Source organism: Metopolophium dirhodum, chromosome 1, assembly GCF_019925205.1.
Source record: "Metopolophium dirhodum isolate CAU chromosome 1, ASM1992520v1, whole genome shotgun sequence".
NCBI classification, from domain to species: domain Eukaryota; kingdom Metazoa; phylum Arthropoda; class Insecta; order Hemiptera; family Aphididae; genus Metopolophium; species Metopolophium dirhodum.
Genome location: NC_083560.1, coordinates 37338674 through 37358732, shown reverse-complemented (window position 1 = coordinate 37358732; position 20059 = coordinate 37338674). Strand labels below are relative to the sequence as shown.

The 20059-nt window shown below is 27.9% G+C and overlaps 1 protein-coding gene and 1 pseudogene across 3 annotated transcripts; both read left to right on the top strand.

Moving 5' to 3' along the window:
- The first annotated feature begins 278 nt into the window (after window positions 1-278).
- Window positions 279-6133, top strand: LOC132935494 (THAP domain-containing protein 2-like; annotated as a pseudogene).
- A 305-nt stretch (window positions 6134-6438) lies between these two features.
- LOC132935417 (E3 SUMO-protein ligase PIAS2-like) lies at window positions 6439-11789 on the top strand. Of its 3 annotated transcripts, XM_061001960.1 has the most exons (5): window positions 6439-6684; window positions 7599-7743; window positions 8108-8261; window positions 9770-10487; window positions 10554-11789. In XM_061001960.1, exons 4-5 carry the CDS (start codon window positions 9776-9778, stop codon window positions 11705-11707), a joined length of 1866 nt encoding a protein of 621 aa, XP_060857943.1. In that variant the 5' UTR covers window positions 6439-6684; window positions 7599-7743; window positions 8108-8261; window positions 9770-9775; the 3' UTR covers window positions 11708-11789. The 3 variants fall into 3 exon arrangements, with proteins under 3 accessions (XP_060857943.1, XP_060857944.1, XP_060857945.1); XM_061001961.1 differs by lacking the exon at window positions 7599-7743; XM_061001962.1 differs by lacking the exons at window positions 6439-6684; window positions 7599-7743; window positions 8108-8261 and having other exon boundaries at window positions 9707-10487.
- The last annotated feature ends 8270 nt before the right edge of the window (window positions 11790-20059 follow it).

The following is a 20059-nucleotide window of genomic DNA, read 5'->3' as shown; positions in this document are numbered from 1 at the left end:
CAACCCACCGCACGCCCACTGTGCAGCGCGCGCCCGCCGACCAGCGAACGAACGGAACAGTTGAATAGTTGATACTTGGTAGTTCATGAAAATAACACTACGATCGCTTCGGCTGCAAGATTTCCCCCTCTACGGAAACTACGTTTTAAAACATGACCGCACCACTACCACCCGCCCATCTTGTCGCCACCAGTCCATAATATCTTAGTTCATGATGATAACTCAGACCTGGAACGCTCACCACCCATATGACTAGTGTAAATAAAACCGAGCGAGTGTGTTAGAAAAAGATAGCGAATACTTTAGGCACAGATGTCTATATTATACATTATAATATAGACATCTGTGACTTTAGGTATTTCTATCTCTGTCTTTATTGATAATACGTCGTACCGTATTCATTTTAAATGTTTACCGGCATAAATATTGTGAATATTGTGATCGACGTCCGTCAATTTCAGCTTTTTGCTCTTTCTGCTTGAATTGACGTGTTTGTTAATATTTTATATTCTAGTCTACAGGTACAATTAGAAAATGGTGAATTTTTGTAGTGCATTTAACTGTTCCAGTTCAAGTGATGTTAAAAATGAATTAATATTTCACAAGTTAGTATTAATGTTAATTGTGGTTGATTATTTAGTTATTATATTTTTTGTACTATTAATTTAAGTTATAGATCCCTATATAATTATATAAATTATTTAACTTTGTATATTTATGTCTCTAAGGTTTCCACTTAATGATAGTGAGATTAAAAAAATGGATACATGCTGTCAGACGGACCAATTTTAAACCAAACGGTAGTTCATTTTTATGTAGTCTACATTTCAATGAGAATGACTATAATAAAGCTGTTGTAAGTGGAAAATTGGTTTTGAAAAAATGTGCTGTGCCAACTATCTTTGATTTCCCTGATCATTTAATGCCAAAGGTGAAAGAAAGACAAATTCTGCAGCGATCGGTGGAAATTCAAGTAAGAATTGTTTTTAATTTACTTGATATGATAATAATAGTTTTTTATTGGATAATAAAAAACAATACATTATTAATAATTATTAAATAATATAAACAATATAAAACAAATTACATTGATATTATAAAATCTCATTGAACATTTGTTATTTTTTCTTCATAAATAATAAATATTATTATATATTAATTCTAGGGATGATTTAGACCTTCAAGTAATAAACATAAAATAATATTATTTAAAATTCCAAATTAAAAAAAATTAACAAATTTATTTAAATTTTTAAACAATATAATTTATGTTGCTATTTACATATTTACTAAAATTTCTTTTCATAATATAAAATATTATATTGATAAATATTTGTATAGGATGAATTAGAACAAGCTCAGAGTAGCACAAATGCTTCAGTTGTTTCCAAAAGTATGTTTGTTGATGTTGGGGTCCAAACAAAACTAACTGGCGAAGAATTAGATAAAACAATACAGGATTTACGTAGAGAAAAGAAAATTCTCCAACAAAAACTTATAAGAAGAAATAATCGAGTAAGTAATATGGGAGAAATGATACATTTATTAAGAAAAAATAATTTAATTGAAGACATTGTAGAAGATATTTTTAAAAACCAATTTAATTCTTCACTACCGTTCATATTATTTCAAAATGAAATTGCCAATGTTAAGAATCAAATAAACCACAAGTCATACTCCGAGGAAATTCGTGAATTTTGCTTAACGTTACATTTTTATTCTCCCCGAGCTTATGATTTTATACGCTAGAGGAGTACACTACCTGATTTAATTTTAAATCAAGATATTTTTCAAAAATACCACAATTATTCCTTATCACCAATAACTCATTGTTTAACTTTAACAAATTTTAAGACACGTGGCAATCTGAAGTTTGTTTCAACATTTATTTTTGATATTATATTATTTATTGAAACATATTATCAAACATATTCTGCAAATATGAAAGAATATAATTTTAAAAAAGAAATTATAGTAAAAGTTCAACGACATTTTATATCTAAAATAAGAAATTTGAAGCCTGAACATCCAATTACTGTTACTTTTTCATTAGAGTCACATGAAATGAAAATTATTAAATTTATATCATCATATTATTGTACCTAAAGAGTTAATACACAGTGTAAACAGTTGACACAAAAAAACCATGGTCCAAAGTCATCTATAAGACATAAATTAATGAAACTAATTTTATTTAATCACGTTTAAAGCTTAAGTTTATACAATATATTATGTAAATTACAGTAGCAATTATTTTATATTTTTAATCATTATGATATATCAATAATCAATGTATAATAAATAATTTTAAGTGTTAATTTTTTAACTTGAATTATAATAAAGATGTTAGATATTTTACTATTTGTTATATAATAATTTTAAATAAAGTTTTATTGTAAATAAATGTAGTAGGAAAGATGGATGAGGAAGAGAGAGAGTAAAATATGGACGAGATAATGGCAAGAAAATAGCAAGTGTGAGTAAAGGAAAGATTAGGACAGGGCTATTTGGAGGTGTAGGACCCCAAATAGTTGGGAGAGTAGGGCGATAAACAAGAAATTAATTGTTATTTTGTTTCAATCAAATTTAAATTGTTTATTATTTCACAGGAAAAATGTCAGGATGAAGATACAAATCCTTAGAGGCAGTGCTAAACCTAGAAATCAGGAGAGAAGGGAAGAAGTAATGTGTTATTTTGTTTCAATCAAATTTAAATTGTATTTTATGTTACAGGAAATACATCAGAAGAATATACAAATCCTTCCAGGCAGTGTGGAACATAGAATACAATTTTGGGGAGGTTTTGTATCATATATACCAGTGACAAAACAAGGGGGGCTTGTGACTCCCTGACATTTTTATATATGAGCCTAAATTATTTTCTAACATGCATAGGGTTACCATACGTACCGTATAATCCCGTTTTTCTCTTTATTGTTAATTTATAATTTTTTTTTTTTATTCTACGATCTTTTTAGTATCACAGTATTCAATAGAACATATTTTAAATCTATACTCGAACCGCCAGTAGAACGCTACTTGCTCGCGCATCCAAATGATCAAGCTCCGTGATTTTGTAGCCAAATTTCTCGCACTCTACCACCTAAAAATTCAGCTAAAGTAGAAGTTAAGTGGTGTGAAATATTTGAATACACTAAAGCTCATGACATTGATACAACTAACATATCAAAAATTGTAGAATATTCTTTGGAAATTCCGGGTACAAATGCTGCAGTAGAACGGATTTTTTCAACCATTAATGTGTTGTGGACAGATGAAAAAAAATCGATTTTTGGTTGAAACTATCAAATCAATTAGCAGTAGGAACCAGGCAGGGTAAGTTGAAGTTATATTCATTATGGTTGTGTGTGAATAGGACGTCTATACATGTATAGGCTATCAATGGTAATACCTAATCTAAAAGTTGTAATTTATCGTGTGTGACCAGTGTTTGACTTCAACAAGTTACATAACGTTGACATCAGGTTTTATTTTATAATTTACTAAAGTAGAGCTAGGTAACGTTATTTCTACTTCTACTATAGTTATTGCTAAAGTTAAATTGACAACACATTCATAGAAATAACTCAACAACTACATTGTATCAATGGAACAATGGCAAAAAAATGGTAAATTCCTAAATGTATAGGTTCCTGTAGGTACCCGTGAGCTGTACCACCGTTGTCCGTCATAATTGGTTTATTCTGTGTATCTGCGCCTATAGTAATAATTGTTAAATTTCATTTGCAGACATTCGCAAACTTGTTGTTGAAATTGGATATATATCTTGGCTCTAGTTGGTTTCTTCACCATGATATCTTTAAAGTACAACATCACATTCACTGAATGCAGGTGAGTTGTAAACATCACTATACATAATAAATTTTATGTGTCAAGAATTAATCGTAAAATATATTGATATTTTCAAAAAACTTATTGAACACACCTTCAATATCACCAATACATGGTCAATAATATTATATTCTTTGTAAATTGGGCTATTATTCCTTAAACCTTAATACATCAATATAATATAAATATATCATGGAATACTAATTTATCATTATTATTATTATTACTGAAACTGTTGACAAAATGATAGGTGTACACAATACACGTCATAATACACAACAAACAATTTATTGTATAGATAGACCTAAATAGTTATAAAAAAATGTCAATATTCAAATTTGTAAGTAAAATGGTTTGGTTTACTTTAATTGTCATAATAATAATAAATAATAATTAGGTAAAATAATTTAATTCAAATAAAAAATACTTAATAGTTTATAAACTTGCTATAAAGAATAGCCATTTACCTTTTTTTTATAATTTGACTCTTGTCTCAGGAATCTTAATTCTTTTTTGTTCATCAACAATAAGGATGCATTTATATTATTCTTTTTGATTTTGTCTGATTCTAAAATACTAGAAGTTTTTGTGTTTTTTTGTCTTTTTAGTAGAAAAAAATTGACCCTGACGTATAAATTTTTTATTTTTTGGTGAAATATTTAATGAGATTTTTTAAAAGGCTTTTTATTAATATTATTTCTTAATGCTAATAATGTAGGTTGTGCAGACGACAAACATTTCTTCAATACATCAAGTTCTTATAAACTTGAAACAGTATGTAACATTGTATCAAATATGTTTTTAAATTTTGTTTTTCATTTCAGATAGGTAAACCAAATGGATATGTTTTAAAAAATTCCATTTAATTGCGCTGTACATAAAAAACAATGAAAACAAGTTTTGCATTCATCACACACAATTTGGCAATCATAGGAGTTTTTCAATTTATTTACAGTTGTACATATCATCATAACCACTTGCCATCACATTTCAACAATCTTCTCCATTTTTAATCACATTATTAGTTGACATTTCTAGACTATTTTTGTGCCTTTTTCTTAGTTTTTTAATTTTCAGAAGTAAGTTTTCATTTATGAAGTACAATAAGCCTGTCTATAGATTTGTTTCTAATAAATTTCAATAATGCATGTATCAACTTATCAAGTCGTTTAACTTTTTTACCTTCTAAATAAATATGTTTCAGAGTCCGGTGCATTCTTTCGTTATGCATATTAGTATTTATTCCTGCATAAAGACGATAACAGTCAGCCCAAGATTCAACACATGTACCATAATTATTAACAAAATAATTAGCAAAATCAACAGCGTCATCAATCGCCAACAGTTGGTATATAGCTTCTACAAAAATTATTTCAAAACATTTTGGGTATTCTTCATGAAGTTAAGTCCTCAAAAGTTTGTATGTTTCACATTGCTTATCTTTAGATTTGATTTTAACTAAATTTTTTCTCCAGGTACGATCAACATGCCAAGTGAAGTATACTCTATGTTTTGGATGTTTCATCTCAACAATTCATGCATCGAAAAAACTTTCAGCCTTATCGGACATGAATACATTGGGCTGCGATTGTCTTGATAATATTTTATTTTAGAATAAAATATTGTCAGTACTGCCTTATCAATACAATTACTAATCATAACGGCACATGGAAAACCTTCTCTCATATCGTCAAGTACTAAGAGTGTTGTTAAATTGAATGATAGGAATTCATACTATGAGTTTCATCTATAAAAATTACATCATGTCCATATTTTTCCAACATAGACTGTTAATAATAAATTATTCATTATAATTAACAAGAAATCATCTTTTTTTTAATTTTAAATTTGTTGATCTAACTAATCTTTTTGCTTATACGGCTAAATTTGTCAGTTTTATTTTTAATTTTTAACCCAACTTTCAATATTTATTGCACTATTTGCATGTAATATAGCTTATAATTTAGATTATAAGATATTTGAATATTATGGAAATCTTTCTTTGTTAAGAGAGTTATTCTTTCTCATGAATTATTTGAAATATTATCATGGCCTGTATGATTTTCTATAAGCTTAACTGTACATTTTTTACTGAATGTACATATAGTAACATCAATTATTATCAGTTACACAAATTATGTTGTTTCTCTCTCAGTTATATGGTTATAATATGATACTTCTTAAAATCTTTAAATGTATACAAATATTATGATTCTGCTCCTAATTTAAATAGTTGTCTGGTAGAGTGGAGTATTATTTTCTATTGATCATAGAAAACTTTTAAAACAGGTTTAATAAATATTGCATGTATTATTATATGATTAGTTATATTATTTATATTATAATATTATTCAATAATAGTTATCTTATAAACATAAAACTAATTTTGAAAAATTGTTTAGTTTTTTTGGTGTTTTCTTGGTTTTAGCAACTTTTTTGTAAGTGAATATCATTCTTGTTTTGACATTATGCATTATAATATATTTGGTTATTGTTTGACCGTGTCAAAAATTCAGTTTATATATTATTTCTTCAATAACAACAAATTATGTTTGAAAAATAAACAGTAAAAATGTGTATGAAGTTTCTAAATTATATATTTTTTGAAGGGTATTTTTTTTTTTACGGTATTTACGCGATGATCACGTGCGTCAGTGGGGTAGTCCTTAAAAGAACTGTTTTTGTCGAATGAGCCAGGAGATCCGTGGATGTTTGGCTGTCGGTTCGATGCTATTTGGTTTCGTGTATTCATTGTTTGATCCGTGGAAAAATCTTTGAGAGATTCGGAAAGCAGACCAGGAATACACTACTCACAGGGGAGACCTCGAGAAGGTATAGCATCACCTCCCCCGTTTCTAAATTGAAATGCAACATTACAAACATGATCTTTTACAGGGACAGCTAGTTATATATATTTAGATATTCTACAGTATAATCTAGTGCTTCTAAATTTTTTTTTTCTTAAGGATTCCCAAATTTTATGTAAAACAGGCAAGGCTTCCTTACTCAAAATTGTAATTGTTTTTTTATAAATTAGCTATATACTAAAATTACAATTACTATTTCACACAGATAAATTATTAAAATGTGTAATTATCTAATTTAATTATAATTGTAAAATATTAATAGTAGTATTAAAATTTAACTCTTTAAACTTGTTTCATACATAAGTGCTTAGAGTCTAAAAAAATAAGCACTGATCAAGGATGACAATATCAATCATTTAGCATATAGATATGTTTCTATACCCAGGATCTCGGTTAATATATAATAATATATAGGTAATAACATTAATTTTAAAATATAATATAATAATTCCTAGTATAATTATATTATAAAATCAATCGTGATAGTTGCAAGCGAATAATAAATGATTATAAAAGGGTATTAAAAATATATACAGTTTGGTAGCACATAGGTAATATGAATACTAGTATTAGCCTCAGTATCAACATATTATGAATCGTATTTAAAATCAATATAATGATTAATAATTAATAATTATTATTTGTTAATTCTAACACTTTGAAAGCATTATATATGCTTATTTAGTGAATTATTTCCTACATATATTTATTTTTGTAATCAGAAATTTAAACATGAAATTATTTAATAAAATTACTAAAAATATTATTTTGAAAAAAGGAAATATTTAAATACTTGTAGACAAATAATTTAGAACATAAATGTCACTAAAATAATATTACATTTTGAATTTTATTCCTTAAATCTTAATATATTTTCAGTTTTCTATGGATTTAACGTACAATAGTGTTCAATTATCGGCTTCCATAGGAGCCTTAATATGACTGCAGTAAAATTTTCAAAGAAGTGACGACACCTTATCAATACACATTGATCGGCACGTACTTACGCCCCGTAGAAGATAAGGTATTTAAATAATTTTATCCATGACAAATCTATCGATAGGAACCTTAGACTCATAGATGGAGCATGGTAGTAGTCAGAGTAAGGTGCGCTGAACTTGTCTTTCCATTAGTTGTGCGCATGCGCGAGATAAACCAGGTTGTGTTCATATAGTACAATTTATTGTATCGTATTATAGTATGTATCATAGACATTAATATGCGATGTATAATACTTATAGTTGTCTACCTAACTGTTATAACAGTTTAACTGTGTTCAGATTTTGATAAATTGTGAAATAATACTGCAATATATCTATAGTATAATTTATAGAGTTGTATAATATTATAATATTGTGAGTGTTAAAAACAAATGTTTTTGTCGCAAGGAATGGCATCACTGTTGAAACGTTACCAACGTTTACGACCGTCGAGCAACAACAAGATTCTTCATTCATTCGATTCGTGTATGTTGAAGTGCATTTTGGAATAACTTTGTGTCACCTACAACTCCTAATACACCCACGGACAACTGCGAATCAGGTAAGGCATTTAATTTAACATTTTATACTGATCGCGGATATTAAATCATATGTGTATTTTTCATACAATTATATTGTACGGTGTGTTTGATCCAATTCTCAAATACACGATCTCACGAGCCCTCCGAACACCTGCAGCCAATAGCGTAATTTTATTATTTTAATACCCGATTTCAATATAACTATAGACAGGAGTCGTTTTTATATTTTTTGTATTTTTTTTACGTAATTACAGTATCTTTTTAGTTTCGCGTCTTTGTTATGTGAGGCATATATATGTACTATGGTGAACAAACTATTGAAACCATTAATAAAACAATGCAAGATTTAAGAACCAATCGAAGGGTATTTCATTATAGCCAGTTAGATTCTTTAGACTGGATGTTATTTTATAATATTTTTTTCATTTTTTAAATTTTCATTAAAGACTCGAATTACATGAGGTTTTTCGTGAATTGTAGATAATTTTCAAATTAGAACAGGGTTTACATAGTTACTTACAACTAACTCTTCTGTTGATCCCAGAAAACTTGACTGTAAAATAGAAATACCACTGAACTCTATACATGGAAGGTGCGTTGTATATAATTCATGAAGTGTTGAAAGTGTACCTATATCGAGGGCCGCCATTTTTATTCCGAGAGTGTCCTTATCAATGATTTGTCATGGATAGAATTAATTATCTACCAAATATCAATGATATACCCATGGTATCCACGGTTAATATCTTTTAACCGAGGTTGGTGTCTTTACTTGTTATGTATTATCCCAGATAATTTTTACTGTATATTCCACGAGATAAATCAAAATGGCAGTCTACTAGGGTAGGAGTGTGGCACAGTTTTTTTTCCCAATGCGGTTTCCATAATATACAGTTCAGCCGTGGGAGCAATTAGCAATTTGTAATCCAAGACCCATCCAAGGTGGATTTTCATAATAAGTCGAACGGTGTTTTCTATTTTAATAGTCCAACCGAGCGCAGCGAGTAAGTAACTATGCCGCGTGTATATAAAAGTTTTCAGTTAGGTATAACTTTACAATTAAGCCTGACTGCGAAATTCTGACTTCGTCGTCATTACGAGGTACGTTTTACGATAAACATTATATCGAGTTTTTTAATTTTATAAATATAATCAAATAAAGTACAGAAAAATCTTAACATTTTTTTATTTTTATAAACTAAATTGAAATGTAGCATTTTCCCGTCCCTGTTGTGAACCAATCCTAGTATAGGTATTGAAAAAAATAAATAAGATTGATTATTATTATTACTTTCTTGTACAATTTTTCAGATATTTGTCACCCTTTACAGGAATTGGATCTAGTTAGGTTATTTACCACAATTTAAATTTATTATGAATCTAAAAAGGTTACATGTTATACAATTTATATTACAATTTATACATATTATTATATTTTAAAAATGATAAAATATATTTATTTTTTTTATGTGATAATTATAACTATTTACTCAGTAAAAATTATTATTATTTTTATTTATTTTTTTAGTGACTGATGGCCAACCAAGATTATCAAATTATGCTGGACAGTTTCCAAACTAACCACTTGAAAATATTATTGGGAGCTTTTGGTCGAAGTATAGCAGGACGAAAATTTGAATTAAAATATCGGGTCTTAGAATTATTAAGAAGTAAATCACCTGGCTTTAACCGCGCGGAATTTATATCAAAAATACATGAAATATTTCGTTCCATGGTAATAGTAATGCCTAAAAATAATGCTATTATGAAGCAAGGCTTATTACAAACCCAACAGAGACAAATGACAGGGCAGATACAGGCCCCACAACAAAGAATGTACCAACCTGCCCCACTATATCCTCAACAGCCAATGAATATGACCCGAGGTGAATCACCACAGGTTATGCCCCAAATTCAAAGAGGCATTTACTGTAATCCAGTTAGAGCAAATACTATAGCTAACAATAACATTCAATATACATCGGGCAGTTATCAGCCTTCTGGACCTCGTTCTATTACGTCATCTAATTTGTCCTCAAGTCAACAAATGAATGTGGTGTCACAAGATCCATTGGGATATGATATGCGCGGAATGACAGTTGGAAATAATTCTTATACTCCATCTCCTGAAACTGTTGCCCAAATCAAGTTCAAAAAATTACCATTTTATGAGGTAATTGACGTTGTTCTTAAGCCAACTTTTCTAGCTGGCACGAACAAATGTTCATTCCAAAACGTTCCTAAAGGTAGCTATATATTTTATTATGTATCTTAAGTTAATTATATTTATAATAAGTATCTTATTTAATTAGGTATGAAAGAAGCGGAATTCAAACTTTTTGTGCCAACCGAGGCCATCAATATTGTTGCCATGAATCGTGATATTTCTTCGGGGAAACAGGATTACCCTTATCAGTTCCAGATTCGAATTAGTCAGTTAGTGGAACCTATGAGTAACGAGGTAACAGATTTTATGCCTCTTGGACTACACATTCGGCTTGATGGAAAAACATGTCCATTACCACCTAAGACTGATACTCGGCCAGGAGCTGAATCCAGACGATCTCCAAGACCTATAAATTGCACTCAACTGGTCAAACTTTCTCCAATCACTCCCAACATAATAAAAATAAACTGGGTAGATACCCTAAATTATGTTATGTCTATGTATCTAGTAAAAAGAATAAGTTCAGAAACATTGATACAAAGACTTCAAGATAAAGGAGGTAGGAATTCAGAAGAAACCAAAAAATATATAATTGAAAAGTTAGCAGATGTCGATCCAGATTTGGCCACTACATCTTATCGATTTTCCTTGGTGTGTCCATTGAGTAAAACTAGAATGAAGATACCTGCAAAATCTATCCATTGTGATCATTTACAATGTTTTGATGCCAGTACATTTATTTTGATGAATGAGAAAAAACCAACATGGATGTGTCCAACATGTAATAAAGCTTGTATGTATGATGACTTACAAATTGAAAATTATTTTTTGGAAGTTGTTTCAAGTCCAAAACTCAAAGAAAGCAGTAAGGAAATTGAATTTTTAGCTGATGGCACATGGATAGTTTTTAAAGAAAAGAAAAAGACAAAAACCACAAATAGTACTTTTAATGCAAATTTAAAACCTATCAATTTTGTGAATTTAGATAGTGATGAAGACATATCCGTTGATTTAAAAGTAGAACATAGCTCTGAAACTGTCAAACACCAAGAAAATGTAAACTTAAATGTTGTTGATTTGACATTAAGTGACGATGAAGAAGAACCACCAAAGCAAAAAATTAAACAGGAAAATGAGGCACAGGCTTCTGATGCTATACAACCAGTTGCCATAGTTGATTCAAAACCACAAGCTCAAGTACAGCCACAACAAGCTACCAGTTCTGAGCAAGGTGTAGTAATTGAAATAGACAGTCCATCCCCTCCTTCAAGTCCTATCTCTACAACTGAAGCCTCCTAATTTTTATTATTATTGTAATTAAATTAATTTTAAGAATCATTAATTTTTAACATTTTTATGATGTACAAGTTTTACCCATATAGCATATGGTATGATAGAGTATTCTATAAGATAACATTAATTTTTAAAATGTTATATTTAATAAATATAAAAATAATAATATAATAATATTATTCTTTTTTTTATATTATTTAATTATTTATTATTTTAACACAATTTTAATTCAATATAGTGAGAAAACATACGCTCTTTAAAATACTACTTATGTCAGAGGTCTCAAACTTAAATTACCAACGGGCCTATATATTAATTATACATCAAAGGTATGAGGGCAAATCACTTTTTTACTCATATGAATATTAAATCCAAAATCAACAACATAAAAGAAGACCACATTTATTTATTTTATTTATTTATCATAGTTATTTTTTTTTAATTAATCTTATTATAATATTTATTTCTTTAAAAATCTAAAAAAAAAAAAATGTGATTTGTTAAACGTAGTATTAAATACAGTTAGAGTCAGATAATATTATTATGATATAACTGTATATAATACTAGGCATTAAAAATCACATATTTATTTTTATTTTAAAAAAAAATTTAATTTTTGAAGATATAAATGTTTATTGTGGGCCATATTTTTAAGACCACTGACCTACGTAATGTTTTGCCAGGCCGGATATAATATATTCAAGATAGAATACTTCGAACAGCGACTTGTTTCTGTTCCGCAGTATATACCTTTCTCATGATGGCATAATTTGTGACCTGTGAAATTGGAAAACAATTGCAGAACCGGTATTTTCTACTTTGAGACAAAGATAAATTACAATATTATTCTTATGACCATAGTATTTTACTAAAATGAACAAGTACTTTTTTCACTTAAAATTCTTTCATTCGTTTTTACTTTACCTATTCTAAAAGATATTATAAATATGAAATAACTAATAATAGGCGATAGTGAAATAGTTTGTCAGGTTAAATAATAAGTGTTTTTTAGGATCAAATTGCATAATATTCCTTGACATTTAAGTTCTATATGCTTATCATCATACTTTAATATATTATGGGTGACAATTTGACCTAGATTTCTTACCAAAACTTATAATTTATTTGCTTGATATATTTTCATTTATATAGTGAATTTAATGACTTATTTTGTAGACATCTATCACCTATATACATATATTTTGTTTGATACTAATTTCTCAGTAGACAATAGTCATTGAATATTGTTTTATTGTCCATGCAATGATTAATCAGTATTTTTATGGAGTAGATACCAATTTATCTCCTGTAAGAGAAGAGTGAAAAATTTACTATTATATCAAGTGAACAAAAAAAACATTTGATTTTGTATAACAATAGTAAATATTATAAAAAAGATTACGTGAAATATTTAGATGCTTTTAAATGGCAATGCATACATATAAGTGTACTGCGAAAATATATGTAGATCAAACAGTTAAGAACATTGTGAAAGATGAAAATACACAAAATGTCAACTATCACCAAGAATTCAAATTACCAATGGGCTTATATATTAATTATACGTTAAAAGTATGAGTTCACAACACTTTTTTTACTCATCTGAATACTAAAATCCAAAATTAACAAAATAAAGAAAGACAACATTTGTTTATTTTATTTGTTATAGTTATTTTTTTTAATTAATCTTTTTATAATGTTTATTTCTTCAAGAATCAAAAAGTATGTGATTTGTTATACCTAGTATTAAATACGGTTAGTGTCAGATAATATTATTATGATATAACTGTTTATAATACTAGGTATTGCAAATCACATATTTATTTTTAATTATAAAGATAAATTACAATATTATTCTTATACCGAAAATGTTAATAAATAAATTTCTTTTTGGCAGTCCAGTTACTTCCCCTCTGCGGGCCGGATTTGGCCATATAATAATTGTTATTGTATGTATTCTATGTAATTTACTTTCATGCATCTTTAAAATAGTATCCCTATCTGTACCATGAAAATATCAGTGAAGTTATGATGTTGGGACTGGTTAAAGTGTAACGTGTTTCATTAAAATGATTATATTAAAAATATTAATTTTATTTACAAAGACTTTTGGTTATAATGACGCATTTTTAACAATCCCTTGGTCATCATGATGATACCGACTGTATATTTTTATTTTATTGCATTTTAACAACAATACTATCCAAACTCTTATTTTTTGTTTTAACTAAAATATAATTTATTTTTAAACTGAAATGTTAATATATACATTATTTTGACTTTATTTTTTAGGTAGAAAAACCTTTGAAAAACTATACAACATATAAATTGGTAAAATATTCATCTGAACACATTAATCCATACCTTAAGTTTAAAATCACAATTATTTAAAATCATTAAAAGAATAATAAGTAAATTCAATCATGGCAACTAAGTTATTATAAAATATTAGTACTATAACTTGTTTCTGGACTTGAATTGCTTAAGTTACTGTCTTTGTATGAGTAAATCTTTAATGTCGATTTTATCTTTTATTGAATTTTTTTGAATTGTTTGAGATTGAATTGAATTTCAATTTGTTTAAGGTTTAAAGCTAATAAATATGACTGAAATTATAGTGTACCTTTCCATATTTAATTGGTTACTAGATATGAATAATTATATGATATATATATATATATATATAAATACAACATTTAAAAATGTATGTGTATTGATTGTGAAATAATAATTGCAATTCTGTTAAAAATAATTCTTCGATTTTCAACTTTAGCAACTTTTCGGATGGAAAAGTGGATTTTTTTAAAAATTGTTTTCGATAAAAATGTTTTCGCTCGATGAAAATATTTAAGTTAAAAAATATTAAAGATACGTTGTCACGATTTTTCTTGATAAGTATTTAAAGTTGAAAATTTGACAAAATTCGTCAAAATCCCGAAAATTACCAAATTTTTTCGTCGTAAATAACTTATAAAATATACAATTTTTATAGCTATAAAGTAATTTAAATATATTATTATTATATTTTTACCTGTAAGGTTGTACAATTTAGAATTTTTACTCTTTTAGTGCCATAAGTTCACAGACCTGGTAATGATAAATAATTGTTATAATAAATAATATAAAAAATGCAAACCTATAAAGCTTGACATGCATTTACAACTGTTTTATTGTTTCATTATGTCTTATGCTTACAAAATAAAAAAAACAAAGACACAATAGCAGTTTACTAGTATAAGAGGGACTGGGATTTCGATGCATTTCCCATTGTTTTCCTAGATACGTCAAGCTCGTTTTATACAGAAATGTTTCATGTATTTTTGAATCAGAATAAAAAGTTTTGAAATAATTTCGGTTTCGGTTACCTTATATACCGGTTTTTAATTTTTTCGATTTCGGTTTCAACTTAGCAATACTGGTGTTAAGAATTGTCGGTTTCGGTTTTGGTTCTGAATACCGATACCCAATTATTTTCTGTTTCGTTTTTGATTACGGTTTCGGTTTTGGTTTTAAAACGGTTTATACCGATTTCTAAAATAGGTTTATACCAGTTTCTGAAATCGGTTTTGAAAACGGTTTCAAGCCCTGCTAAAAAGTAACTTAGTAACGCGCTAAAAAGGATTATTAATAATATTATTCTTCTTTTTGAGCTGTTTATAACAATGACAAATTTTCGATTTTTAAGTTTTTTTGATCAATAATGTATGATAAATATTTTATTGCCGGTTCATAAAAATTAAAAATTGAATCGAAGAGTCTTTATAAATTGTTATAAAAATGTAATGAGTAAAAAATTTGAGCGTAAATCTTCAATAATTTAAAAGAGAGTAGAAGTTACAATTGTTATAATTTCGTAAAAATCGTGAAAGGTTGCAAATTATTTTATAGTTAGAAATTTAGAACAAATTTTCTTTTCATAGCTAACGTTAGAATATTCAATATAGGCACCCTCATAAGTTTTTCTAAAAAAAAGTTTACCGGAAATCAAATTAGCCTATGAAGTTCAAATTATTACGACAATTAACTATTTTATTGTAATTCAAAAAGGAATAATAGTAGATACTAGACATTTTCACAAAATGTTTACTCTATTATTTTTATGCATGTTAAAATTTTTAATTCAATTTACAAATTTTTTTTAGTTTTATACTCACATTGTATTATCATTTGAAGATATATCAATGATATTTGTAATTATTATTTCAGCTGCCTCTTCCGAATGTTCCTGTTCATTGTATATTGAATTAATCCTGTAATTTACTATGGATTGCACAATACATAAATAACAATAAAATTGTATATTTGTATACCTATCTACGTATTGGACATTTAGAAAAATTACTTCTTTTTTTGCACGAATTGCTTTCATTCTAGCTGAAATTGCTTTTAATTTACATACATAACGCGTACTTGTATAATAGTAGTGTGATTTTTTTGAGCCTCCCATTACAATTTAATTTGAAAAAAACAATATTGTTCAATATAGAGAATGGTTTTAAATAACAGAACACAAAATTATAGTACCTTCTTCAGGAACACTTGGAAAGTAAATGATAAAACTATTTAAAATATGTCATTGATGACTCAACGTCTAAATTGGGGCTATATTACTTATTTTTGGTACTGAAAACGCTGTCTATATAGTAAAGTGCTTTAATAGTTTCATACATGTCTTATTTTATTTTACCCGGAATATTATAATATTATTATTTTACCGGTCGCAGACCATAATTGTAATTAGTTATTGGAAACTCAAATAACAACAGGTCGTCGTCCGTATTGCTGAAATTAGAATATAATATAGTGACGTCAGTTCGTCGTCGACCGTCCTGTAAAATAATGATATATTCTGTCCGCTGTATTTCTGTGGCAGCACATACGTTATTTTGCGTGCGTTTTATGTTCTGTTGGGTACCGAATGCACAGGCAAAGTTTTAAGTCGAGTTTGACACCGTCACTTCAACGTTACCAGCACCACGGAGCAGCAACCTCGCCGCCGTACCCGTTCCGGTTTTTATAAACTTATTAGTTATTATACTTATTATTATTGTTACTCTATTAAGAGCCCTACATTTGTGCCCCAGATTTAATTGTTTCTTATTCTACAAATAGTAAGCTGTTACTCGGCATAGCACTGACCACATTAGTTTTTATTTCAATGTTACCTAACTTAATATACAGTCCACAGCTACCGTAAGTTAAAATAATGACGGTGTATACAGTTTTTAGAAACCATCAGACTGTTTTTTTTATATTACCTTGAAACGTAATTGATGAATTTTTCTAAATCTCGTTTAACTAAATGGAAAACTAAAAATGGATCAGCAAACGTCAAATACCGAATTGTTTATACATTTATTATTTAAGTATACATAATATTATCTACTTGTTTCACTCCACAAAATTTTTTTTATCGGATAATTTTAATTGTTTTTTGGCTCGTACTGCAGCTTGCGTATCTGTGTACTAGTTCGTGTGTTTCATGAAACAACAAAAATGTTATTGGTTTTGTAAGAACAATAAAATAGTTGAGAAATAATAAAGTGACTCATAGAAATTGCATTGTACTGAAGCTGAAGTATGGTGCCCGGTTGGTGTGATTTGTTAAGTTAAATGAACAATGAAATAGTGAAGCTTTTTTTCACTTGAATATCACGAAAATAAAAAACAATTTTATTCGTCCAGTTTATAATAATTTAATAATAATAATTTATTTTGTAAAAAAAGAATACAATACATTTCAATATAAGACAATAGACAGTATGCAACACTCCAAAAGCATAGCTTGTTTAATAGTTCTTTATTATTTTATTGTTATCATTATTATCATAACTGTACAACTATTTGGTTTGTTTTTTCACATTACCTATCTAATATTTGTATATTAATGAACGTAGGAAGATATTATATAATATTATATTGTAATTATTGTATTATTGTTAGTTACTATTATTATATACCACTGCATTGTTGATGCCCTAGCCAGCGATCTAATCAATATTATCGGATAATAAACAAGTCATATTTCCATCACTTGAAACGTACCTATAATAAAATGGTGGAGAACACAATGCGTACCAATGGTTAAACAAAATAATATCTGAAGTGGATATTTGATAAAAAAATATTAGTACATTTTGGTAAACATTAAAAAATTTTAAAAAAATATCTAATATTATAATTTTTTTTATATAGCTTGCATAAAAAAAGTTATACCATGCGGTGTTTGTGCGGTGTTTGTGTGCTGTAGCACTGTCATTTACGGTACTCAAAATGTCCTGTTTTGACCAAATAGTTGTTGGATTTGAAATAATCTCTTATATTGGGTAATGACACTCCGTAACAAAGTAGCTTTTATTATACATACATACTGTAATATTGTTTTCAAGAATTCAATATTGACATAATTAATCTGGTTTCTTATCAAAATAATTTTGAAAGAAAATTGATTTTATGGATAGTGGAGTTAAGTGGTAAAAATGCTCAAGATGACAGAATAAAATGGAAACATTTCGAATTCTTACCAAATGTATTATATAAATCAGTATAGACTCGAAAAAAAATTTAAAACTGGAGCAATAATAGGCAAGTTTATATAACAGTACATGAACAAAGCTGTTGTACCCAACAAATAAAATTTAAACCTTTATTTAAACTTAATAAGTTAATTTTTAGATTCTGAACGAAGCGATGAATTTATTGATTTTACAATGATGTGTGTTTTTTTTTTATTTTTATTTTTGTCTGTCATCACCTTTTAGGATAGTAAAAATGCTTGGATTTTCTTCAACAGTAACTTTTCTGATAGGAAAGTGAATCATCTTGGTACTTTGGGGGGGGGGGGGATCAAAAGTAAAAATTTCCCAGTAGTTTAATTATCACCTAAGTAAAACTTCTGCCAACACCACATAAATTAAAGGAAACGCAACCTTTAATGAACCACTTGATGATTCATTTAAAGTAAGTACAGTATTGTTATTATGTTATTAAATTGTATATTTTCTCTTGAAGTAAGTTTAGTTATTATAATTATTAAATCATCTATGAAGTCATATAGATTTATTGTTGAACAAATTGCAAATATGAGATATCAGATACCTACCTGGTTCATACAGAGTACCTACATACTGTCGTATATTGCAGACAGTCGTCAAAATAATATTATTTAATATATATGTAATAAAGGTGGGAATATTTCAAATTGTAAATTATTGACATAGGTCAGGCCAGCGAAGCAATAATATGTGCTGAGGCGACAATAATATTTTCTATATAACACCGCCGTACGCGCAGGCACGGCCCCCCGTTGTCGCTGAGTGATTCGGCGTGTAGCTACGACGTGTGTGTGAAACGCCGATCGTAGTACGGGCTAGGCGATCTGAATTTGCTAAGTGTTTTATTTATGTTTGTTTTAAATACAATAAAAGTGTTTCCGACCTGAAAACCCGAGTTAAACATTATTTTAGTCATTCTTACGTTCTTACCTTTTATAGAAACAGCGCCGGCATATACGTACTATGTGTCAATGAAGTTTTATTAAACTGAATAGTGCCAAGGTATATGTAATCTTTGAGTCATTTCAACTAGATAGGAACGAACTAAGAATTGACAAGCGCCTACCATCGTACCTCAACGAGTTAACAGTGCCAATATATAAATAAGAATAATATCAATATCAATATAATTTTAGATTCTGAGCGAAGCGATAATTGTATTAATTTTACAATGATGTGTGTTTTTTTCATTTTCTTTTTTGTCCGTTCGTCACCTTTTAGGACAGTAAAATAGCTTGGATTTTCTTCAACATTAACTTTCTGATAGGAAAGTGAATCTAGTTGGTATTTTGGGGGGATCAAAGTAAAAATGTCCTAGTAGTTTTCAAAAGCGACGTGAAAAACAAAAGAAAAATTAAGGAAAAACGGAAAATTTTACGCAAAATCTGTTTTTGAGAAAATCGATTTTGGTTTTTGGTGCAACTCTAAACCAAATGACCGTAAGTACATGACATTTTGACTGAATGTTTATATTAGCATTTTCTATACACCATAACATTTTCCAAATATTTTGACTTATTTTGAACTGTTTACAGACATTTTCAGTTTCCATTTTTTTTAGTTTTTTTTTCTATAAATATCAATAAAATTGGTTGGTTAAAAAAGCTTGAAATTTAATAGAATTTAATAGGTTATTGTTTGAAAGGCAGATTAAAAAAATTAAAAATCCTTAGTCACAGTTTTTATTTATATTTATAAGCATTTAAAGTTCAAATCTTGACAAAATACGAAAAAAATTACGAAAATTATCAAATTATTTTGAGTTGAGAATTTATAAAAATGTTTCTTTTTAAATCTAAGAAAA